At 40.2% G+C, this 25246-nt stretch overlaps 1 protein-coding gene across 2 annotated transcripts; it reads left to right on the forward strand.

The window, feature by feature from the left end:
* Positions 1 to 2275: 2275 nt before the first annotated feature.
* sncaip (synuclein, alpha interacting protein) lies at positions 2276 to 24444 on the forward strand. Of its 2 annotated transcripts, none has more exons than XM_086315341.1 (12): positions 2276 to 2845; positions 9738 to 9825; positions 11190 to 11262; positions 11341 to 11894; positions 13605 to 13770; positions 13857 to 14128; positions 14230 to 14409; positions 15610 to 15723; positions 16294 to 16419; positions 17106 to 17275; positions 17897 to 17986; positions 18432 to 24444. In XM_086315341.1, the coding sequence occupies exons 2-12, from the start codon at positions 9769 to 9771 to the stop codon at positions 19420 to 19422; spliced, it is 2793 nt and encodes a 930-aa protein (XP_086171467.1). In that variant the 5' UTR covers positions 2276 to 2845; positions 9738 to 9768; the 3' UTR covers positions 19423 to 24444. The 2 variants fall into 2 exon arrangements, with proteins under 2 accessions (XP_086171467.1, XP_086171468.1); XM_086315342.1 differs by having other exon boundaries at positions 13887 to 14128.
* The last annotated feature ends 802 nt before the right edge of the window (positions 24445 to 25246 follow it).

The raw sequence follows: 25246 nt of genomic DNA on the forward strand, positions 1-25246 counted from the left end.
AGAATCTATGGATTATTTCTTTATTAGACATTTTAGCAAATAATAAACAATATAATCACTCATTATTTTTATATATATTATGGTACTATTTAGTGTGAATGCTGACTTATTTATTTATTTATTTATTTATTTATTTATTTATTTATTTATTTGTCATTACTCAGCTTTTAAGCTTTTCAGCTTTTCAAGATTTTAAGGATGTTTACTTTCCAAACTTGGAAAATTGTAAGTGCACTTTACCCTTCAGGTGAATGATTCCACCTTTTTCAGCTCATTCAACATTTTTAACTTAACATTCAGCAATTATTTCATTTCAGCTCAAAACATCTATCAGCATTCAAACTGCAGTTTCTTCAGAAAGTGCATTTTCTAGTTTTTTCACTTTCTTTCCTTCTTTCTTTCCTGTGACACTAGATGTCAGTGTTGAGGTAAAAATGAGCTGCTGATGCCTCGTCTAGTAAAGCAGAGGTTTACAGGCTGTTATTATGGAAACACGGAAACACAACCTAACATTTATATCCCATCTGTGGAGTAGCTTCTGCGACTAAAAGTTATGTAACTGTGTATATGATGTCAAATGGCTCATTTTAGAAGACAGATCCAGGATGCTGACAAAGAAACCACTGAATTTGGAAGTTTGTTTTAAATCATTGCGGTCGGGAAAATAAATTATCTTTCGCTCACTATTTAGCGTAAAAAGGACATTTTTCTTTAGTATATCTAATTTTTCGTGCCAGACAGACCATTTGTGAAGTTGTATTAATATTTGTGTTCAAAATGATAACAGAAAAAGGCTCTTGTTCAGGCTGGGAGAGGGTGAAGAACACTTTAAAATGTTTATGCAAAATTGAAATACTTGGGCTATTTTTTTTAATCTTCATTGTTTCAGCCAAACGTTAAGATTCATGACGTTAAAAATAATTAAAATATAGATTTAAGAATATTAGTTTAACATGAAATGAAACATAACAATAAGAACTGCCCTTATGATTCTATATAATCATATAATTACGATTAGAATGAAAACCCCATTCAGGATTTCAGTGTGGTCTTTATTCTAAGGATAACGGATCCATATAACGGACTTCATTTCCTTCGTCTGCGCTGCTGCCCTCATCGAAGATCGTCTATTGAAACAACGCCTCAGTTACCAGCAGGAAAAAGACACCGAGAGACTGAGCATAAGACAGACTCGGTGCTCCACTTTTTTAATAATAGCTCCGGTTATTAAAATAAGTTCATTATTAGGATACTAAATATTAATAGTCAGAAATGAAAAAAAAAATTAAAGCGGGGTTTACATAGGCAGGTTTGAAAGGTAAGAAAAATATGGTTATTTTAAGAGCATTGGGAACAGTCTGTGTGTTGTGTGAACTTGATGTTTCTCCATTTCTGTAAATGCTAACTTTAACTCATCATTGTCCTTTTCTTTCTTTCTTTCTTTCTTTCTTTCTTTCTTTCTTTCTTATTTTTCTTGTTGTAAAATACATTTCTATATAATAATATATATATATATATATATATATATATATATATATATATATATATATATATATATATATATATATATATATATATATATATATATATATATATAAGAAGTGGACACATCTGGTCAGAAAAATCAAATAAAGGTCACATTTCTGCACATTATTCGTCTCCACTTTTATTAATTCAATTCTTGTAACAAAGTTGAAGATTCATTATTACCATTACAACAATTAATAATATTTATTTGATGTACTATCTACAATTTTATCTTCGCATTTCTATAAAGGACTTTTAAACAGTTATCAAAGCCTCTCAGCGCGGCTAATGTAACTCGATATAGGCTTGTCCAGCTCCACTCTTTCTCAGTTACATAGATAGGCATAGCTTTGATTGTTCAAATTGCACTTGTTGGACCTCAAAATGGTCCAAAGGAAAGAAAAACAGCAACAACACCCCCCCCCCCCTTCTTCAATTTCAATGTCTATGTTTCTACATGTGAAACACTGAATTAAAGCGTCTGACAATCAACCCTATAATATATTATATATCAGTCTTTTAAGTCTATATTTTGTCTCCAGCTTTTAGCAGTTTCTGTCACTCGGTCCCTTTTGCTTAAAACTCAAAGGCAAACTTCTCTGTTCAAACCCTGACCTAGCCCAGTCATCCTAGGATTGTTCCCCACTTATTTCACTTATTATTTTGTTTATTGATAACATTATTATTATGGTAATTTCGCTGTGCTTTTCATTTTAGTCATGTTGTTTATGTGGGTTTTGTCTTTTGTTCTTGTGTTTTTGGGGGGACTTGGGATCTTAATACGTTTACCTGCTTTACTACCTACTCTACGTTTACTAGAAAACACTTTTTGTAAACTCTTGTTTATAAATAAAAAAATGTTTGACATTATTTTCAATGCTATGAAATTTGTTAGATATTATTTCAAATTCTTTTGAAAATGTGTATTATTCTTGCTTTGCTCCTTAGTGAATAAGCTACCCCGCTGCACAACAATAGTAAAAGAAAACAAACACAAATTATTTATTTATTTATTTAATTTTTTATTATTTATTAATTTATTTATTTTGCTTTATTTAGCCTAAAAAATCAAAAAGAAAGTGAAGTTTGTCTTTTCTCCACACTACGTGGTCTTGGGAAATTTCCTCAGAGTGAGAGCTCACCCTGTTTCCGGCGCTTTGTGCTGCCCATATGTCAAAGTCTTTGTGCTTTTCAAGACAGAGAGGCGACAGAAGGGAAAAAAACAGCTGGATCCAACAACCATCCAGCTAGCGTTACCACTAGCAGCAACCAGCTCCTTAAACCGGCTAACCCCCCTCGGCTGCCTGACTTCCGAAAGGTACCGTGTCTGAAAACTGTCCGTTAACCGAGAGCTAACGGCTCCTTATTCCGACCGCCTTATCTTTTACCTGAGCTTTCTCTTTGACCCAATTTTCCAACTGCCAGCCTGGCTAGCCTGTTAGCTTCCACATTAGCTTCTTTAGATGCTGATTAGCTAGCTAGCTTAACTGATTAGCCTCCTGCTGCTTGAGCAGGTATCCGAGGATTAAACAAGCTGTCAGTAAGAATCATAGGAGCACACTCGCCTCCCATCCTTTGTTGTCATTTATAAAGCAGAAAGCATAGGGCTCTGTTGGCCTCTTTAAGTCTGCTTCATACTAACTGTCCTTTTAAATAAAGTCAAATGTTTCTCGTATTTTACTTTTATCTGCTTTTAAAGTGTTGCCATACTACATGTACAGTACTTTTAGTCATTTAAAGTACGCAAGTAGTGCTTTCTGATTGGTTTAAATCTTGTCTAGTGCGAAGACAATCTTATTTTCTGAGGTGTTGAAATCTGCAGATCTTTGATAAATTTACTCAGTTTTTACTGGAAAAAATAACTGTTATCTATCAGACTGCTTCCAACTAATATTAAGGCCAGAATAAAGTAAAGTAAAGTAACCACCTGTCAAATCAACCATGCGAGGCTACTTGAAAGTAGCTTTTATTTCTCTGGTGCAAACACTGGTTGAGGAGCTGAATGGCTCCTGTAACCACAGCAGTCCCAGGGGAGCACTGGTTGAAAACTGGCACATAATGCCAATGAGGGTTCTAAGTGCAGAAGCCTCACTTACCGACTGTTTCTGCTGGTGACAGGCAGACAATCAGAAGAAAGTTAGCTTAAAAGTGGAGGATTTTAAGCAGCTTGTTTGAGTGAGAGAAGATGAACTGGATGCCCTGATAAGGATAAATAATGAACTGTGAATGATGCCAAGTCCAAGAATAAAAATAGGGTGCTAATATTAGCTGTTCCTCTTTAATTGGGTAATCTATCATCTATTTTCTATTTTCTACTGCTCATTGTCTCCCCGGGTAGTGTCCATTTAGTCAGTTGTGTCATGGGAGTTATTGTTATATCCTGTGGCTATCATTGCAGTTTCTTTTGTCAGTGTGGGTTTTCTACTGTATGGACATGGATATTATGATTGTAATCCATGTTTTGAATGTCGTTCTGTATGCTGTCATTTAAATTTAACTTGGTGAGCTCTGAAGAAACTCCAGGTCTCGATTCTGTCTGATTTACAGCTTTATCTTGCAACCTGTGTTTGGCAGGGCTCAGCTGACAGTGGCGCTTGAACCCAACTAACCTCACGAGGAGTTCAGGGTTTTAGAGGTGCTGTGTGCATTCCCTGCTCCCAGTGGTCGTTAGATCACTGCTTCCATTTCTATTTTTACACCAGTTCAACAAACAAGTCAGAACATGTGAATAAGGGAGACTTTGAGATGACGGAAGGTGGATTTTAGTTTCACTGATTTCCATGGGAAATGCGAAGTAGCATGCAGTAAATTTCTAATTACACTTTGAGGAAAGAATAAACTCCCATCCTTGTTTCTTGTCTTTCCTCCAAAACAACGCTTCATCTCTGATTATTTTTGTGTCTTGCTGTCTGGAAGGATTTGGACTCGTCAGCTGTTCACATAAACAGAGTGAGCAGACGTTGTTCTCCTTCCTTTTCTTTTCTTTAAAAGTTCTATGTTATTTTTGATGTCGGGTTTCGAAGCCTAAACTGTTGTTATCAAGGATATGCAGGCTCGACTCTTTCTCAAAGCTGCAATCAGAGGGTTTTTTATTTTGACCCGTTGACTCCCACGCAGTCTGAAAACAGCTCCAGTCTTACACGGACGCACCAGTTTGTTGCTTTCTGAACATCTTGGACTTCCATGACTGGACGTTTGTTCTTCTCAAAACATAAAGAAATCTCTAAGTGTAGTCTTAATGTGTGGTCAGAAAAACAGACAGATTTCTATTATTGCCTGGAAAATGACCATATGAATTTTAAATTACTTCTTGCTTTATTTTTCTCTGAAAGCAGTGTACAAGGAAAAAAATGTTAGTAATCAAAGATGAGAAAGTTATGTGGTAGAGTAGGGGTTAAAGCTTCTTTAAGGCGAGGTATGGCACAGCGGCACACAGTAACTTATTATATATGTGAGAAAATTGACGATTTTTCAGTTTGGTTCTAAATGCAGATAGCTGTAAGTGATCTCACATCAACAGGCTCCATGATCCCGAAAGAATGGGCCAAAGAAATGAAATGTTCCCTCAGAACATCTGGATCTTATTGTAGGTACACCACCTGATGACGTGAGAGGTCTCACAGTCTGACTCCACTGTAGCCATGGTGTTATTTTAGGTGATCCTCTCATGACTAATACTTCCATCATTGATTAAGCTGCAGATTTCTTGCAAATAATGGGGCTAACGTGCAATCAGTTTTTTTGATTTTCATTCTTTATTTCTAATTTGTGTGTATAGATATTTTTTAACATCAGCACAAATTTAGTCTACAAAGAAATCTTGCTGCTTTTTTTTTTTACAGCCACCTTTGTAACAATTTGGGATTTATTGTAGCTGTTTTGAAGCCTCTTTCTAAATGTGCATACATTTCATTGGTCTTGTGTGTATAAAATTCCACGTATAGCCAAATAAGATGTTAAATAAACAAACACAAAAAATGTTGACTTTGTTTGAGAATGAGGTAAAGAAAAATAGCTACCCGTCCCACTTGCAAGTAATAAAACACTGAACAAATGGCACGCTGCTTCAGATGAGAAGGATGAAGCTAGAAATCTGCTGTGCTGCTTTAAATCATATTTGTCCAGTTCCAGTTTCTTTATGTAAACTTGGAGGTTTTTTTTCCTCTCATACAAAAGATGGAGTCATGAGTTCTATAGGGTTTCATGTAGTGCAGAGAGCAATGCAGTTATACATGGATACATTTCTATTACTATACAGATAATACCTGATTTTCTTTAACTATTAAGTCAGGGGAAAAATCAATTACTGAAGCTACAGGCATGTCTTGGAGACATGAAGGGCAGTGTGACTTGTAATTTTCACTCTGTTTGGCCCTAAGAAATTCAGAAAGCCTGTGTCTAACCTGATACTCTGGGTGGTATTATTGTGTCCTCCTGTTGTAATGTGAGTCATTTTTGACCATGCGTATGTTCTTTAAATTGCATACTGAAATTGTATATAGCACTGTCATCATTCCTCTATTGCTAAATATTATCAGCTAAATAAAACAGTCTTTTTTTTTTCTTTTTTACTTTAAAATTATTCTTAAAACTTTACTTTTTAAGAACATCTATATGAGGTTCAGGTGAACATGAACCATGGGATATAAAGGGGCAGGAACTCAATAATAAGCCAATGAACATTTCAAGAAGTGTATTTATCTCCATCTTTACAATAAAGAGAGATACACCCACTCCCATTCAGCTGAAACTGAACCTCAACAGTATCCATGTGCCACACAACATGGCAACATTGACTTTCTATTGCTGTTTGGCTATTTGTGTGAAGGAGCGGGCCACTGGGTGTTTAGTGAAATCTCCTCCTCTGTATAATGTGTCTATCTTTTGATGTCTCATCTTTTCTTCAGCACATCTTACTTTCAATTCTAAGAAGTATATTTTTCACTTTTTGGCAGTTTTTGGTAGTTATTTTGTAAGTGGGAAACGTAGAATTAAAATGGCCTCAAGTGTTATTATAAAAATATGCTACTAGTGTCATGGGCCTGAGTCCATGAATCAGTGATTTTGTGGTAAATGGCCTGTATTTGTATAGCGCTTTTACTAGTCCCCTCTAGGGACCCCAAAGCGCTTTACACACCCAGTCATCCACCCATTCACACACACATTCACACACTGGTGGAGGCAAGCTACAGTTGTAGCCACAGCTGCCCTGGGGCAGACTGACAGAAGTGAGGCTGCCATATCGCGCCATCGGCCCTTCTGGCCAACACCAGTAGGCAGTAGGTGAAGTGTCTTGTCCAAGGACATAACGACCGAGACTGTCCAAGCCGGGGCTCGAACCGGCAACCTTCCGATTACAAGGCGAACTCCCAACTCTCGAGCCACGATCGCTCGTGTTTGGTGTATTTATTGTTGTTGTTATTATTATTGTTTGTGGGCTGTTTTGGGATGGTTTGTGTTTTGGGGTTTTGGATACTGGGTTTCTGGGTTGGTTCTCCCTCTGTTGGTCCCTGGTGTTAGTGTCCCCTGTCTGATCAGGATAATCAGGTCCAGCTGTGTCTCCCACCTGTGTGTGATTTCCCAGTGTCCCTCTGTGTATTTATAGTGTGTGTCTGCCTCTGTTCCTCGTTGTGTCTCTGCATTACTCTGTGAATCCTCAGCGTGCGCTCTCTGCTGTCCTCCCTTCGTGTTCAGGTTTGCTATTCTATGGTTTAGTTTCTCCCAGTTTAGTTTATCCTTAGTTCTGTTTTGCCATCCCCCACTTTGTGTTCTGTATTCTTAATAAACCACCCTCACATCTTAGTAAGTGCTGCATTCGAGTCCTCCTTTCCACTCATCACAACGGCTGCTGCCCCAGTCGTGACAAATAGAGGTTTAAAGTAATTTACTAAATACCGGAAACTAGTCTGTGAGTTTGGTATCTATGAAGAGCTTTCAAAGCCAGTTTCATCTTTGATCTGATCGTTGTTATGAGCTCTGAACTCAAAAAAGAAATGTAAACACGATCTGATTTTAGCCATAACCATGTTACTCCCTGGTTACTTAGTCCTACCAGCTGGAATAGAACAGGAAATTACACAGAAAACACTGACGATTACAGCATTGGTGAGCAATATTTTATTTATTTTTTTACAAACCATACCAGCTTCATGGTCAGAGCTTGTTCTCTATTTGGCCGGATTTTCAAAGAAAGAGAATGGCACTGATGAATGACAGGAGCTGATGACGTGTCTTCTCTTTCCTTGCAGGATCTTAACTAGAAACAGTGCTGATGTGATTGTTGAGTTTTTCTGTGCTGTCATGTAAATGGAATCTGTTCAATATGTGTTTTCACATTCTCTCTCCCTCTGACAAAATAAGTAATTTGGAAACATCCCTGTGGGCTCTGGAGACTTTTATAGAGTTAGTATGTAAATTGATTAATGAACAAAAGTAATAGTTGGAAACCTCATTAGCCATCTTGGGCCTCAGTCACACCAGCCTAGAGTCCAGTTGACAACCCTATGACCAGTTCCAGAGTGGTTGCTAAAAGTTGCTGTGAAAACTATACTTGACCCAATCAGCCACATTCATGCAGGCCCAATGATTAGTCAGTGATCCCCTGGTAACCACAAGTTGTGAGTGGTTACTGGAGGTTTCATGTAGTCATCAGGTGATATTTATGGGCTCAAATTGTGGTCATAAATATTTTGTACTTGTAATTCAGGATTTGTATGTGTAAAAAAGATTTGTGTGTGTGCAAAAAGTACAAATTTTGACCCTACTTTTCTTCCTTTCATCTGATTGGCCAATGTCATGTCAATCACAAATTTAACTATCCAATCAGAGAACAGATGGGTTTGGCTGTTGGAGGGGTGCTTTATGGAGCTTCAGGTCCTTGAAGAGAATAAATGCCCTTTTACATGCCAGCCCAGCATTTTCCTTCATCACCACGAAGGAAAACAGTCTGTGGTCGTCCGAGTTTGGTGATTTTTGTGCCACAGGTTTACGTGCTTAATACAGGGACTTCCACAGCCTTTTCAACGTATTTTTTTTCACGTCTGCATGCAAGTCCAACTTTTGTTTTGAATGCGAATAGTCTCATTTGCAGTTCGTCTCACACTTTACAAAGCAATGAATGAAGGCATGCAGCTTACATGTGTTTATCATCCCTGAAATTGTCATGTGGTTATCCTCTACCTATGTTAAGAGGACAGAAAAATGTTGGAAATTTTAGGCATTTTAAAAATGAATTCCTATGTAATCAGAGGCCATGTAAAGCAGAAAAGTTTCCTAATGCGGGAGTAAAATTTTGCATAGCTTCATTAGATAGCCTAAAGTTATTGTACAAAAAAATAGTGAAAACTTTCAGATTTGACAGATTTTTTTTTCTGTTTCTTGTTTCAGAGTTTGGCTTTTGTTGCCAGGGAGCTTCTTGCTCTTGTGTTTGTTGAGGTTGCGTGCTCATGGTACAAGTCATGCTGCTCTGTGATTAGTCCTGATTATCCTGCTGTGTGTTGCCTTTGATCACAACTGCTCAGTCAGATTGTGCAGTTGACAGTTAGGGCTTTATGTGCGGCATTACCCAGTAGAAGAGGATTTGATTTGCTTCAAATAATCCCTTTTAGCCCTTTCTTGGTGGGTGAAAGAGAAAATTCTCCTTAAAATAGAAGTGACTTTGTTATTTGTTCTGTGACTTTGTTCCCGGTGCAGAAATTTGTCATATCAGTTAGAAAAAGATCATCAAAAAGCACTTTAACGCACATTTTCAGCCAAACTGTTTCCTGCAGCTACTTCCTGTGTTTTATCCCCACTGATCATATCACTGCAGCAGTAATTCCCAGAGGTTGTTTTTTTTTTCATGATTTAAATGCTGCTAAATAAAAAAGCTAGGCAAAGAAAGTTGTGGCTTTTATTGTCCTGATTTGTATAAAATGCAACCCCCCCCCCCGCCAAAAAAAGATAAGCGTGAGGAATAATTACCAGTCAAACCCAAGTCTACTTTTTTCCTTTCTTTACAAATTATTCCCATAAATTTGAAAACTGGACTTTTTTAATTGGCTCAGCTAAACCAAAAACAACAAGTCAAACATTCATCAAACACAGAAACACAAAACTGTCTATTGACTTTGAATGTTGATGCTGATGAGCACAGGGAAACCATTAGTGATATCCTGTTGCTTTGTTAGTGCTTTTAGTCACACATTGACATCTTGCCTTTTTGTCTGCAGCTGGTTGTGAGGCTGATGATGTGGTGTGAAGATGGAGGCTCCTGAATACCTCGACCTGGATGAGATCGACTTCTCTGATGATTCAGTGGTCAGTATGATATGACAAGCTGCCCACAGGGGCGCAACTACCAGCTGCATCTTCATCACCAGTAAAGTTTGATGGGGTTGTACGCAGCTAACAGAATATAAAGCAGTTCAGTCTTTGCGTATCTCTGGAGCTCAAGAAGATGATAGTCACTACCACCCTTCAGTTTACACACAGCTATGTAAATAATGCTAACTTTGCAATAAGCATATTTATGGTTGCTCAGTGCTTAAAAAAGATTATTATTTTGATCAATGATTAGCATGACTGTTGATTCACTTAAAATCATCCGCATTTGGTGAACTTCATAAAAAATGTGTACTTTTGCAGGAACTTAAAAAAACAACACTTTAAATGAAAGGCAAATAGATTAAAAAATGTTGGCAGTGCTGGAGTTCTACAGTAGAGAGTTAAGTTACATGCACACTGGAAGCAATTTGCAGGGACGTGGCATTGAGAGACTGTAAAAAGTGAATGATATTTGGCAACTTCAAATAGCTGTGGGTGAAATGACTAATGACAACATGAAATGGGCAAGAAAACAACAAATTTTCAGGTGAGCAACTCAAGAGACTACCACTGAGAGTGTTAATTGACATATGATGTGCTAGTAAATACATTAGAGGTTCACTTGGGCCTGGATTGTCCACAGATAACCAGACCATGTCTGTGCAGATGGTGCCAGCAGCAGACTCAGGCAGTAACCTCAGATAAAAAGTGATGAAGAGCTGAAGCTGATAACCAACTGACACACCACAGAAAACAGATCAGGTTAAAGTCAGAGATGCTGAGACAAAGCCAACTGCAGACAGCTGTTAGTGATCATTGCACAGGTTCCACAGGATGTAGGCTTTTAGGGTAGTGGCAAAGGCATGGATCAGGGATGCACTTTCCTCTAAGTTACAGTATAAATCAGCCATACACACTAACCCTAAGGCTAAGTGGCAGGACCTGTTTTATCTATCTGATAAATAGAAAAATAAAATAAATTAGCCAGCCCATAGCATTGTATCAATTTTGGATGGGTGGGATGATACAGGTGGCCTTGACTGTAGCATCGTGCAGTCAAGGCCACCTTGATTGCACGAGGTGGCCTCGAACTGCTCTCAGTTCTTGGTCGCATTTAGTCAGTGCATTTCTTTATTCCGTTAACTTTCATGACGGAAAGATTTGGACAGATTTTCTTGGCTTTGGGTCTGTGTAGGAAGGAGTTTGAAATTACACAGCTGTAACTGCTTCAAGTTACAATCTGTCAGTACTTAAAGTAATTGGCTAATATCTAAATATAACTTCCTTGCACAGCTGCTGGACTGCTGCGTACAATTTTCTGTCTTTTTTTTTTTTAATCTTTCCTCATCCTCTTACAGTATTCTGTCACATCTCTGAAGAGCATCCCTGAGCTGTCCAGGAGAAGCGATGGTCAGGCAGAGGAGAGGCAAGGTAACTTAACAATAATATAATTACAGTTTGGCTTGAAACAGTTTAGATCAGATCTCTGATCATCCTGTCCTCCTGCAGCTCCAGCCATCAATTGGAGCCGCAGTGTGTCCTCCCACAGCGGCGGGGGAATCAAACCCACAGGGATTGCTGAGGTTCACAGTAAGTTCCGGCCGGTGAAGAGGGTCTCACCTCTTAAGCACCAACCAGAAACCACTGACGCAGAGACCGATGGTAAAGTCCAAGGTCAGGGGCTGGTTCTGGGGGAGCCAGTTGAGAGTAGTAAGGATGACCCTGACAAACAGACTAATGCCTCCTCTGACGGGCAGGGAGGAAAGGCTAAGAGCCTGGGCAGCAGTGTTGGTGTTGTTGGAGGGAGCAACAACCCCCAGGCTTTGTTTGGGGAACTGGAGCACTATGATCTGGACATGGATGAGATCCTGGATGTGCCTTATATCAAGTCCACTCAGCAGATGTCCACGCTGCCCCGTGTTCCCCACGACAAGCGGTCAGTGACGGGGAGCAACATAGGTGGAGGCACACTGGAGAGGAATCGGGGAGGAGGGCTGAAGAACTCCACTTTAACCCACAATGAGCCTCTGAGCCTGGGCAGCAGTAGTAGCTCACAAACTCAGGTGAGTGAGCCAGCATCTTTTATGCTTCATATTTCTGTTTGTATTTACAGTGCCTCTGTCCAGACCTAAACATATACATAAACAAATAAATATAGCTACTACTTTTGAAATGTGGGTTACAGTTGCTCCTGTACAGTAACATTAACAGATATAGACTAGACTATTCAACAATACAGTATGTTAAGATAAAAGGAATAGCACAATATATACACAAATCACCAAATAATAAATATCTGGGGTTGACAGATGTGAATATAAATAAATATCAAGAAAATTGACAGCAACAGTACTGAGTAAGAAAAGAGTGTGTGCAAAAAGATGTAACTATTGCAGTGTTTACAATGTGTTAGATGGAGGAGTTGTACAGGGAGATGGCCACAGGCAGGAATGATTTCCTGTGTTGTTCAGTGGCGCTTTTAGGTAATCTCAGTCTCTCACTGAACGTGCTCCTGTGGCTAGCCAGCATGTCATGGAGTGGGTGGGAGGTATTGTCCAACATTGTCTTTATCTTGGACAAAATTCACTTCCCGACACCACTTTAAGAGAGTCAAGCTCCATACCCTCAACATTACTGGCCTTGTGGATCAGTTTATTGAGTCTGTTGGCATCAGCAATGCTCAACCTGCTGCCCCAGCATGCAACAGCATAGAGGATTGCTCTGGCCACAGCAGACTCATAGAAAATCTTGAAGGACCTCAGCTGCCTCAGATGACACTGGCCCTTCCTGTAAAGTGCAGTGGTGTTTTTAACCCAGTCCAGTTTATTGTCTATGTGTACTCCAAGGTATCTATAGTCAATGTCACAATGTCCACGCTGACCCCGTGGATTTCCTGGTCTTTCCTGGTCCACAATCAAATCCTTGATCTTTGCCACGTTGAGCTGCAGATGATTCTGCTCGCACCACGTGACAAAGGAGTCAACCACAGCCCGGTACTCGGACTCATCACCCCTGCTGATCCAACCACCACAGAGTCATCAGAAAACTTCTGAAGATGGCAGGTCTCTGTGCAGTGGCTGAAGTCTGTGGTGAAGAGGAAGGGGGAGAGGACAGTCCCTTGTGGTGCCCCTGTGTTGCTAATTACCATCACAATGTGGAAGACACACTTACTGTGGTCTTCCTGACAGGTAATCAACGGGACACAGAGAAGCATCCACCTGCATCGCTGTTAGATTATTTTTATTAATCCTTTATTTATCCAGGTAAAAAATCTCATTGAGATTAAAAATCTCATTTCCAAGAGAGACCTGGCATCATAGCAACAAAAGTCACATACCACATAGGTATATAACATTATCACCCAGGAGAGTCAGCCTGGTGGTGTTGAATGCACCACCAGGCTATTTTTTGAAGTCAAAAAACACGACCCTCACAGTGCTCTCCTGCTGGCCCAGATGGGTGTAGACACGATTGAGCAGGTAGATGATGGCGTCCTCAGTTCCGAGTCGGGGCTGGTAAGCCAATTGAAGGGGATCCTGATGTGGTCTGACTATGGGTTGGAGCTGGTCCAGGATGAGTCTTTCCAGGGTCTTCATGATATGGGAGGTCAGTGCCACAGGCCTGTAATCCTGGGGGCCACTGGGATGTGGCGTCTTTGGTACAGGGACGAGGCGTGATGTCTTCCACCGCACTGGGACCCTCTGCAGACTCCAATATAACTGTGACTGTAATTTTCTCACTTAAACTAAAAGCTCACTTGGTGTTTTCTGCAGTATTGCGTTCTGTCACCAGTGAAGTGGTCTGACCTGAGGAAGTCCAAATCAATGGATCCAGACCTCCACCACCTCCACCGATCCCCAGGTGGAGGAGGTTACCAGCCAGAGATGTCTTCTGGCCTCCTTAGCTGCTCGTCCTCTCTCTCTTCTTTCTCTGATGCAGGTATTAAATAAATGTACTGTCCTCTGTTCTGTTCTTCCGTGCTAACATATATATATATACATATAAAGACATGACATGATTTTCAGACAAACTGCTGTCTGCACGGGTCTATCCAGACTCTCAGAGCCAGAGACCAAGTGTGGACCCTCCAGGGGGCCCAGGACTAATTTTCCCTCTGCCAGGGGGCAGCGTGAGCAGGCAGGACAGCTCCAAATCCTGGGCTTCTGCATCAGGAGGAGTGGGAGGTGGGTCAAGGGGGTTTGGAGGGAGTGGTGGAGCAGGAGGGGAAGTAGACGAGGAATCCAAGAAGAACCAGAACATCATTAACATCGTTAGAGAAGGACAGATCTCATTGCTGGTGCGTATTTCATCATATTTTGTCATCCTTCTCCTCATCACCCCGTCGTCCTTTACACTTCACAACCTCTGTGTTTTCTCCTCTTTGTCCTCCTTGTGCAGCCTCACCTGGCAGCTGATAATCTGGAGCTGATCAGAGACGAGGATGGAAACAACCTGCTCCACATCTCGGCCTCTCAGGGCCACGCCGACTGTCTGCAGCATCTCACATCTTTGATGGGGGAGGATTGTCTCAATGAGCGCAACAACCAGCAGCTCACCCCCGCTGGTCTGGGGGTCAAGGTGAACTTCAGTGTTAGACTGGGTGTATGTCTCCAAAGTAACATGCTTGTATTCAAGTGCTGGCAGAGATTCTGCTTTAATGACATTGAGAAGACAACTTTGAATTACATCAAGCCAGAGTACTGGCACCCCACTGTGTGGTGTGTTCAGGGTCACCCAGCAGTGTTGGCATTCAGCGGTGTCATCATGCATGTTACACACATTAACTGCAGTATCTTGTTTGTCAGATAAAGTCCAACAAAAGTGTAAGAAATGTGTTTATGCAGCTTCAGCCTTATTTTAGCTATGTATCTACCCTGCATGATGTGAATGTAATGTGCCTGTATACCCTTTAAGTCTTCAAATTCCCACTGTTCATACCTGCAGGTCAAAATATTAGTCCTCCTGAAAGTAGAAAAAAACATCTGTAAGCTAACAAGGGTATGCAGACATTTGATTGGTTACTGACAGCTGGTCAGTGAGGTCATACTGTAATAATAAGATGGAGGTTTTTGATAAAATTAGGTAAACGTTTACTCCAGCTCTATTGGCAGCCGCAGGATGTTAGAAAGAAAGAAGTTAAATGCCGCAAATATGAGCAGGTCCTGCTTTGGCAGCCCTGTAGTGGAAACTAGGCTCTTGATTGGCTGCCAGAAGGGAAGTGTGTTATCTGGAGACAAGCTCTGCAGCTGTTTGCTGATTCCTGATTGGTTGTTATTAACAAGACTGTTGTTTATATGCTTAGATTAACAGGATGACAGATTTCCAGCCACCTGGTCCATGCTGAAGTATGTTAAATGAATGTAGTCGTATTACTCACGTTGCAGGGGCATAAATCTTTTCACTGACTCATTGTGGGAACTTGGCTACTTTTTAGGCCACATATCAGTAGTACATAACAGTTTGGATCTAAAGACACAAATAAGTTCATAGCAATGGTTCCTCTCTGGAAAATATCACAAGAATCATGTTGTGACATTTTAGGAAGCTGTCTTTTCTCACTGTAACACTCTATAAGAAATAAATTGTGCCAGCCCTGTTCTTACTCCTAGAAAAACTCAGCTTATTTTAGGTGAAGTTGTTGCCCGCATGAAGAACATTCGGTAGCTTTTTTTCAAAGAAGCTGGCTGGCTAAATACTGATCTGGTCACATTGCAGTTTGGACATGCACCGGCTGATATGGCTCGAAGTGATTGAAACATGCGTGCGTGTTTGTTGTAGAATGGTCATCTGGAGTGCGTGAGGTGGATGGTAAGTGAGACAGAAGCCATTGCCGAGCTGAGCTGCACCAGAGAACATCCCAGTTTGATCCACTACGCGGCCCGATATGGACAGGTAATACACACACGTGCACATAAACACACACATGCAGGTGATGAGAGCAGTCGATTTTATTTTTTCCACATTACACATTGAGTGTTTTCATTCCCTACAAGTCAGTAGGTGGATATATTGGTAATTTATAATTTGCTTGTGACATCTGTGATTTCCAAGTGTGTGGCACAGCAGTCAATAAACAAATCAGATTGTTTGTCTGTTTACTTAGCGTAAGTTTAATTTGTGTGTTATTTTTAAGTTATCTTTTATTATTACCATGAGGAAAATTCATTCACTTTATTTAACCCATCCTATGAAATAGGAGTAGCGTAAAGCCGCTGTGCAAGGGACGACCATCTTAATAACTTAACCTGGCATGTTTTTGCTGTTGATATTCTAGTGTAAAAGCTAAAATGAAATGCTTGAATCACATGAACTGTTAAACTTTATTATGAGAATTTATTGCTGCTTTTAACTATCATTAACAAATAATGACACATTATCATGGTTACTCTCATTTCACTGATCCAATAAGACGATGAACATTTAGTTATATTGTTTTAATGGATATGCCATCTCTCCCTTCAGGAGAAGGTGTTGCTGTGGTTGCTTCAGTTCATGCAGGAACAGGCTATCTCTCTGGATGAAGTCGACCAGAACGGAAACACTGCAGTCCACATAGCAGCTCAGTATGGTCACCTCAGCTGTATACAGGTAACCTGATGTTTAAGTCTGTGATATAGCTTCAAGATTTACATCACTGGATGTTTTGCTCCCATAAATATACAGCAGGTTCTGCTGTTAGTCCGCCTGCTGTCAGAATCTGTGTGGACTGAATGACTTGAGCTCTAACCTCGACCTGCGGCAGGTGGAGAGTTGGTCATATTGTTTATTGTCTCAGAGCAGCTAATGCTTTGTCTTTATTCATCTGTTTCTCTGGTAATGTGTCATTCACGGGGTTTTTAAAAAGTTCTACTATCTTGAACCTTTTTTTCCTGTTCCTAAATATTGTTTCTTTGCTCGGAGATTTATCACTTTATCACCATCCATCACGCTTCTGTAGAGTAAAAGGTTAAATGCTCGCTGCAACATTCTGGTTAGTTCCTTTTTCTCTTACTTAACCTGACACAACACTGATTTATTACAAGTGTTAGGTTTTACACTTTTGCTAATTTTCCTGCAATAGAGGCTGAGGGGTATTTTCTCTGTAGGTGGCACACCCTGCTGAAGGAAGGGCGGATATTATTAGTCTTGTCTGCTTCCTGCTGGCTAGCCCAGGCTGACAATCAAAATACTGATAACTAATGATATGGTTTAAATGAGAGAGCTGCTTCTCTGAAACGTCTGAAACTTGTGGGCTAGAGCTCAGAACTGTGAAAGGTTTGTGTTTGTTTATCCAGACTCTGGTGGAGTACGGCTCCAATGTGACATTCCAGAACCAGCAGGGGGAGCGGCCTTCCCAGAGTGCCGAGCGGCAGGGACACACCACTTGCGCCCGCTACCTGGTTGTAGTAGAAACCTGCATGTCGCTGGCCTCGCAGGTTGTTAAGCTCACCAAGCAGCTCAATGAGTAAGTTGATGTGTTTTTGCATAGTTTAGAATTGTAGTATTATCATCCTGTTATCTGAGTCTCAAATATGTCATAACCCCAAAATGTTCAGCTTATCACATTATGAGATGAGAACATCATCACCACTGGTGGTCATTAATAATAATTCTTTGGAAAAGATCCAGCCGTCCATTTTTTTTTAAACTTCTTATTCACTTCAGGGTTGCTGGAAACTATCCAGGGCCATTTTTAAAAATGGCGGTTTGGATTTTTCTCTCATGACTCATCATTGACTGGTTAATCGGTGGCATGCTGCCTGTCGACGTCACGTTTTCACATAGACTCAGCTCACATCGAACCCCAGCTGAGAAAGTACTAAAAAAGTACCTGATACCAGGTACTGCTATCTAATGGAAAAGCCTAAAAACCGAGCTGAGTCAAGCTGAGCCAAGATGAGTGGGTACTAGTAGAAAAGAGCTATTTGTGTCTTTGTGGGATATCTTTTATTAATTATTTGCATCATGAAATCTGTTTGTGTAATTGTTTTGAAACAGACAGCATTCAGACTTCAGTGTTCTTGGAAAAACACAGGAGCTGTCTCAGTGTTAGATCTGTCATATGTGTTGCATGTTTGTCATGTAGACAGGCGTCAGAGAGAATGGCCTTACAGAAACAGCTGCAGAGACTGATGGAGCCCAACAAGGCAGAGGGGACACCGTCCAGATCACCCAGGTAACAGGCACACACACACACACACACGCTCGGTGTGTAAAAGCCATACAGATGAAAGTTAATCATATAATAAAAGAAGATGTGGAAGCTAAGATCTGCTTAATGAGTCAGAGCTGGTAAAGTGACAAAGCAGCAGCTTTCTCAGTAGAGCTTGGTGAAGGACCACAATAACTTGAAAAACATAGACATGTGCCTTAGGTCATGCCAAACAAACAGAAATCGTTGCTAATGATTCCAACAGATCTAGCAGGTAACAGCTGAGCAACACACTGCTTAAATAAAAAGGCTGTGTTTTACTGTTGAGTGGTGTGTATGTACTAGGGATGTGAATAAGTAGTTGACTAAGCAGTTTAACACTGCTTTCATCGCTAACCAAAGGTAGAAATACTAAAGCGTTAAAATATGAACATGGAGCATGATCTCTGTCTCCCTGTCTGCGCTGCAGCTCCCATCAACCCTCTGTGGAGGCGTGGCAAGAGATGATGTTGACTGCTGAGGGGACTCCTGGTGACGGTCACTGGTTGGTTCGTCAGGGAGGGGTGGGTCCAGACTCCGTGCTGCGGCAGCTCCTGGGGAAGGACATGTCGGAGACACTCTGTCCTAGAGAGAGACTGCCTCCTGCAGGTGGTATGAGCAGAGAAGGCCCTGGGGCTCCTGGGGGCCGCAGAATTGGGCTGGTGGAGAGGAGAGAGCTCAAACTAGCAAGACTCAAACAGATCATGCAGCGTTCCTTAAGCGAATCCGATTCAGATGGTTATCCACCAGAAGAGGGCAAGAATCAGGGAGCTCCACCCTCAAACACACTACGACCTGATAGGCCATCCCACTTGCCAATCACAGAGGAGGAGCCGGTGTCAAACCACCTCCAACTAATGATGAAAAAGCACCTCCCCTCATCATCATCTTCCACAGTTGAGAGGAAGCTGGCATTTTCTCTCAGTGGATCAAAGTCAGTAGATAGCATTGGCTACAACCCGTCCCCCACCTCCAGTGACCCTGAAGCCACAGATGGCAAAACCCCAGACGTTCCAGGGGACCAGGATGCCACCAATGGCCAGAAAGTCGCAACCAGCCCCAAGAGTGCCCTGAAGTCTCCCTCATCTCGCAGGAAGACATCCCAGAACCTCAAACTGAGGGTTACATTCGATGAGCAGGTGCACAAGAGCTCCAGTCAGGAGGCAGAGCCAACAAAAGTGCATCAAGGGAAGGAGAGGACTCCAACAGGAAGTTCTGAAAGCAAGCGGCCTTTCGGGACGTTCCGCTCCATCATGGAGACACTGAGCGGAAACTCAAACCATAATAACAACAACAGTGGTGGTCAGTCGGGTTCTGCGGTTAAAGTGTCCACCATGCAGAACTCCTCTGGCAGGAAGTCAGAGAGTAAAAGCAGCCCAGGAGGCGGAGCCAAGGGCAAGAGCAAAACCAGTAACGTTTAACCAGCTAGTTCCTACTGAAGGGCAGAAAGCGCATAATGAACAGAAAGCAATCAAGAGCAAACAGCACGAGGCAGAACATGAGAAACGTAAATTAATTTACATAATTTGTGTGAGACATTACAGAAAACTGACCACAAATAGTGACACAGGACATAAAAATGCTTCTTGATAGGCAGACCTTACATGTTTCAGTGGTAATGTCTTAAGACAGGGGTGTCGAACTCCAGGCCTTGAGGGCCGGTGTCCTGCAGGTTTTAGATCTCACCCTGGGTCAGCACACCTGAATCAAATGATTAGTTCATTACCAGGCCTGTGGAGAACTTCAAGACATGTTGAGGAGGTCATTTAGACATTTAAATCAGCTGTGTTGGATCAAGGACACATCTAAAACTTGCAGGACACCAGCCCTCGAGGCCTGGAGTTTGACACCTGTCCCTGAAAAGCCTTCAGTTGATCCCAAGTGATCACCACGCAACAGTAAGAGGATTAAGGGGACTAAAAAGAGAGAGCATATTTCTCCCAAATTGGCTCAACTTCATGGGCTCCCTGTTAAATCCAGAATGTATTTTTTAAATCTTCATCCTTACATAGAAAGTCCAGAATGATCAGGTGCCATCATACCTTAAAGACCTCATAGTAAGGGTTTCAAAAAGCAGAATGAAAGCTGGAGAATTCAGCTATCGGGCTAAAGAATTAGCTCCCAGTTTGGATTCAGGAGACGGACACCCTGAACTGAACTGTCCACTTCTAAAATTTCCTTTGTAATAAAGCTTATGGTTGGATGAGGTGACCCTGAAACATCCTTTTATGCTGCTATAGGTTCAGGCTGCACTTCCCATGATGCACTGAGCTCTTCTACTTGACTTCTTTTTATTCTTATATGTGCAACTGTTGCTCTCTTGTTGTTTGTAGTCTCTCTGTGTCCATCTTTACTCTCTTCCCTTTTGCTCCACCCTCCACCCAGTCACACTAAATGCAGCCCAACCCTAACAGCTGGAGGTCTCGTCCTGTTAAAAAGGAGTTCATTCTCCCCGTTGTCACCAAGTACTCCTTATAGGTGATTGTGTGATTGTTGCAGTTCTCTCTCTAATAATGATGTAACTTACAATAAAAAGCGCCTTTTAGATGACTGTTGTTTTGAACAGACACTGTACAAAGATATAAACAACTTATAAAAACAACAACTAGCTAGAATGTAACTGAAGTTTCTCATGTTCATTGTCTCAGATGTTTAGCTTTTGATTTGACAAAACAAACTGTTTCATGTCTTAAGTTCTCTGAAGGATTTGTTTTATTTGATGGGCTGATGATGATGATGATGCTGTGGTAGCTGATGTCCTACGGAAACCTCACTTCTCCATATTTCAGCTTTTCATGCATTTCTTTTTTTTGTTTGTTTTATTTTGTTGCACAAAAAGTGTCAACATTTTCTAAATGGAGGTTTGGAGTTCCTGTTTCTCTGCCGCTGTTACTGTGCTCTGATCAACACTAAAGACGAACTTAGGAATATTAGTATTTATGTTTACACACAGTTATATGATTAAATTTTTTTTATGTGGCTATAATCATGCACATTTCTAACGTGCAGCAGCACAACAACAAATTTTTAAAAACCACTGTATATATTAGTATTTAATTATGTGGTTTTGTTTGTTTTACATTATATTCAACTTTTTAATTTTGATTTTATCGTCTATGGCATGAAGTAGAAATTAGTAGTTTGATGTGTTTTTGAGACTGGGAGGTTTAAAGATGCACCTTCTACAGCAGCTGATAAACTGGCTGAGCATATGAACGATGAAGTGGGAAAAGAAAACGTTTAAGCTTTTTCCTTTTTCCTTCTTTTTCTTTTTTTTTTTTCTTTTTTTTTTTTTTACATCTTTTGTGAGATTGAAGTTTTACAAACTTTCTCAAAGCTTGAAACATGAAGACTGAGGCTGTAATCTGATACTCCTATCCATTTTTTTTTCAATACTGCAACATTTTCTGGTTCAGTGTTTAAAATAGGAAACTTTATTTATCACGAGCCACATTTCCACCTTAATTTATCAGAACTCTTGCTTATATGTCTAAACTTTTCAAGTTTCCACCATGCTCTGGAAATATTTGGCAAATACAAGCCAGTCATTTATAAAATCATTGACTTACTATTAGCAGACCCACATTGTCGGGTTAATATTTAAAAAAAAAAAAATCAAAAACATAACAATATATAGATTAAAAAGTGAGCGTATAGTCGAACAATCAACAACACTCAGGACTGTAACCCCACCTTAAAAGATTAAGCCCTGCCCACTTCTGCTTCCACCTCGCCATACACGTGCCTGCAGAACACACTGTAGATGATTCTCAGTGGTTCGATGTAGCTGGCTGGAACCACTGACCATGTACTACCATGACTAATCCCTTATGCAATTACAGATTGTGCTCTTTATGTCTGTGAAGGTTCTCAGTCATCCAGGTCATCGTAGTCCTTTAATGTTTGTGCTCTGTAGTTGAGAAACGTCCATTTGTGTTCTGCAGAAACCTCAGCTTTGTTTTTAAGTTTTAAACGGTCTCCCTGAAACTACATTTTGTAGAATAACTGACAAGGTGTTTATCTCCCAGGAACATTACTGCATTAAAAATGTTGCAGCTCTAAGTCGCAGCATATATCAAAGATAACAATATGAAGCAGGACTAAATGAACTCAGTAAATGAGGCATTCCTAAGCTTTGGGACGTTTTGTGGTGCTTTCTTGTAATCCAAAAATGATTTGTAATTTTCTTAACATTTAATGTTTGACACAGCCTCTAGAGCCTCACTAGCGCCCTCTAAAGGCTTTTGTTTTTCTTGCTGTCCGATTGCATGAAAAGCAGAACAGATTACAGCCCCAGTTTTTTAAAAGCTGTGGGAAAAACTGGATCACGTCTGTTATGTTTTAAACACATGTTTATGTTCATTCAATTACTGTTACTGATGTTTCACAGTGGTTTGGACTTTATTCTCTAGTTTTTAATTCACATTCCTGTATATTTTTTGCAGTTTGAGTCAGTATCATTCTGCACTGCAGTTTCAGATGGTTTACAGTCACCTTTTTGCAGTTTTCTATTCCTCTGGCTTTGCACACTCGCTGTGTGTGGTGGGCTGCAGTAGTTGGTGGGTATCTGAGGCAGTGGGGCTCAGGAGGATTTACCCGCATCTAGTCCTGATCTGTTAAAGGAACAGTCCAACATTTTAGTTTGTCATCTCTGTGCACTTTGCCTCTGATTGGATGATTAAGTCTGGGGACTATGCGTACAGAGTCTCTTCACTTCATGTTTTTTTTTTTTTTTTTTTTTCCCCATTTAATATTTATCTGAATTGATATTTCCCAAATATCTCACTCTTCACTGTTTAATTGCTAAATTTACAGTTAAGTGTAAAGGAGGTGTGACAAGATTAAAACTTTACTCTTACTCAGGACATAAAGGTTCCCATGCTTGCTTCACACCCCTTCCAGTGAGCACACTGGAAAAGACAAGGTGTCATTCGGCTTTAAAAAAAACAGTCAGATTTGGGACCTGTTATGCATTTACTTCTTTTCTGTCGTATACATACTATTACAGTGGTGGATGCTTACATTAAACAGAGTTTCAAGTAATTAAGTCGGTGTATGTACAAGTAATCCCTGAAACCCAGGCTTTAGACTCCCCTAAACACCCCATTGTCCTACAGGGTTGTTTTTCCTATTGTTGGGACGTCAGACACAGCAGATCCCTAATTCAGTCATTTCGACAGCTGCACCAACCTGCTGATCATACCTTCAGGTTTTCAGAAAGTTGCCTCAAAGGAGCTAAAGCAGCTGGGGAAAATATGGCCTTTTATATTTAAAGGTCTGTAATCATTCCCAAAGATTCAACATAACGTTCATGCTTTCCTGCCAAATTATAATTAGTAATTTGATACTAATTATAAGAAAATAATTTGTTTTGTTTTTATACAGTAACTTTAGCATAACTGAAGTCGTGCAAAATTTTACCATAATACTGTGAAAACTCTGAATTACAGGCCTCTAAAGCATACAGGGTTGGTGCTTTTTAAATTGCCTTATTTGTCCTTCATCACTTCAGGAGTACAGCAGATGGACACATGAAATTTTCAGGACTGAAACACAATCTTGAACTTTGTTAAAAACTGCAACCAAATTTTAAATCGGTTTTAAACCAACTCGAAGTGTCACAGTTTTTTTCTGAGGATGAGGAATTGTTTTAATTTTAATTAATTTTTCATCTGAAATTTCGTGCAGCCAGCTGCTGAACCTGAGAGTCACCTGTAAAGTCTGCTTAGAAGGTCTGTGAGAAAAAAAATCATAGTATGAAGGCGCAGTGAATGAATCATGTCTTCATTGTGAAATGCCAAAGTTATTGTATATAAACTAAGCTGATTCTGGCATTTTTAATGTGGAATTACCAGATTAAATACTCAAATTTTATTTAATTTTTTTAGGTCATTTTGAATTTCAGACTTTTAAAAGTACAAACAAAAATCAATTTCCTTTAACAAAAATTTCCTGGGAAAATATGAACAGGCTGCAGGCCTTTAGGACCGTTATACCTGGAGCAGGTTGCAGGGAAATGTTTCAGCTTCCATTGCCTCAAAATATTGCTCGTTGCCAAACAATCAGTGTTCTCTTGGCGGGGCCGGCTGTGTTAAAGATTGTCTTTGAAATGAAGTTGTTTTTATCTGGAGCATTTTCTTTGTAGGCACTCCCTCAGGACAAGAAACGGGAGACAAACTGAACTTTTGTGCTTCTAATGAACTCTTTAGAAGCACGGTTACTGTTGCTGCATCGACTTGGATGTTTCCTCTCAATGCAAAGAAAGAAAAACAATAAAAAGAGACGCAGTATCAGTGAATGTGGAAGTGGAAGTGTCTGACCTGAGTTTAGATTTTTTTTTTTTACTAACCAATGTGTACAGAGACGGACGTCTTCTGTCCTGCTATTTAAATTGTTGTGAAGGCTGAAGACTAACTGAAATAAACTTTATTTCTGGACTTCCAGGTGGTGTCGGGTCTAATTGTTCACAATGGTGGGATGAATAATGTTCCTCTTTTTTGATCCCCGTTATCAGAGCAATATTTCATAAATATTACCTTCCCTGTATCATAGTGACACCTGAACTCTTATGTAGATATTAACTTACTGCTTCATTTAACAGTCATTAACTGGCTTTTTCATGTTTTATCAAATGACTAAAGAAAAGGGATACGTTTATGCCAGAAACCTTTTTCAATTCCTTAAGTCGCTTCTCTTAAACTGTAGATTTACTTAAAACTAAAATCACTTCCTGTCTTTCATATCACTGATTCTGTTTTCTAATAAGTGTAGAACCCCAGTTCCACATAGCTGGGGTGCTGCGTAATAGATGTGCAAATCTTGTAAACTAAACTTTATTCACAATAGAACACAGAAAACATATCAGATGTTCAACCTGAGACATTTTACTGTTTCATGAAAAATTCTAGCTCATTTTGGATTTGATGGCAGCAGCACATCTTTAAAAAGTTGAAATAGGGCAACAAATGCCTGGAAAAGTAAGTGGTGCTAAAACAAAACAGCTGAAGGAACGTTTTATTTCTACTTAGGTTAATTGGCAACAGGTTAGTAAGGTGATTGGGAATAAAAAGAGCGTCTTAGACAGGAAGAGTTTCACCAATCTGGAATTCACCGTGTGCAAGGGACACGACCAAAACTATATTGGAGGCGCTGCATTAAAAATGAGCGTGGTTCTGTCATGAAATCGCACCATGGGCTCAGGAAAGCTTCTAGAAATGATTGTCTGTGGACACAGTTTGCTGTGCC

Source organism: Aulonocara sp. 'chitande type north' Nkhata Bay, linkage group LG12 (genome assembly GCF_057382095.1).
Source record: "Aulonocara sp. 'chitande type north' Nkhata Bay isolate Kocher_YH1m ecotype deep benthic linkage group LG12, A_spYH_male_GT1.1, whole genome shotgun sequence".
NCBI lineage: Eukaryota > Metazoa > Chordata > Actinopteri > Cichliformes > Cichlidae > Aulonocara > Aulonocara sp. 'chitande type north' Nkhata Bay.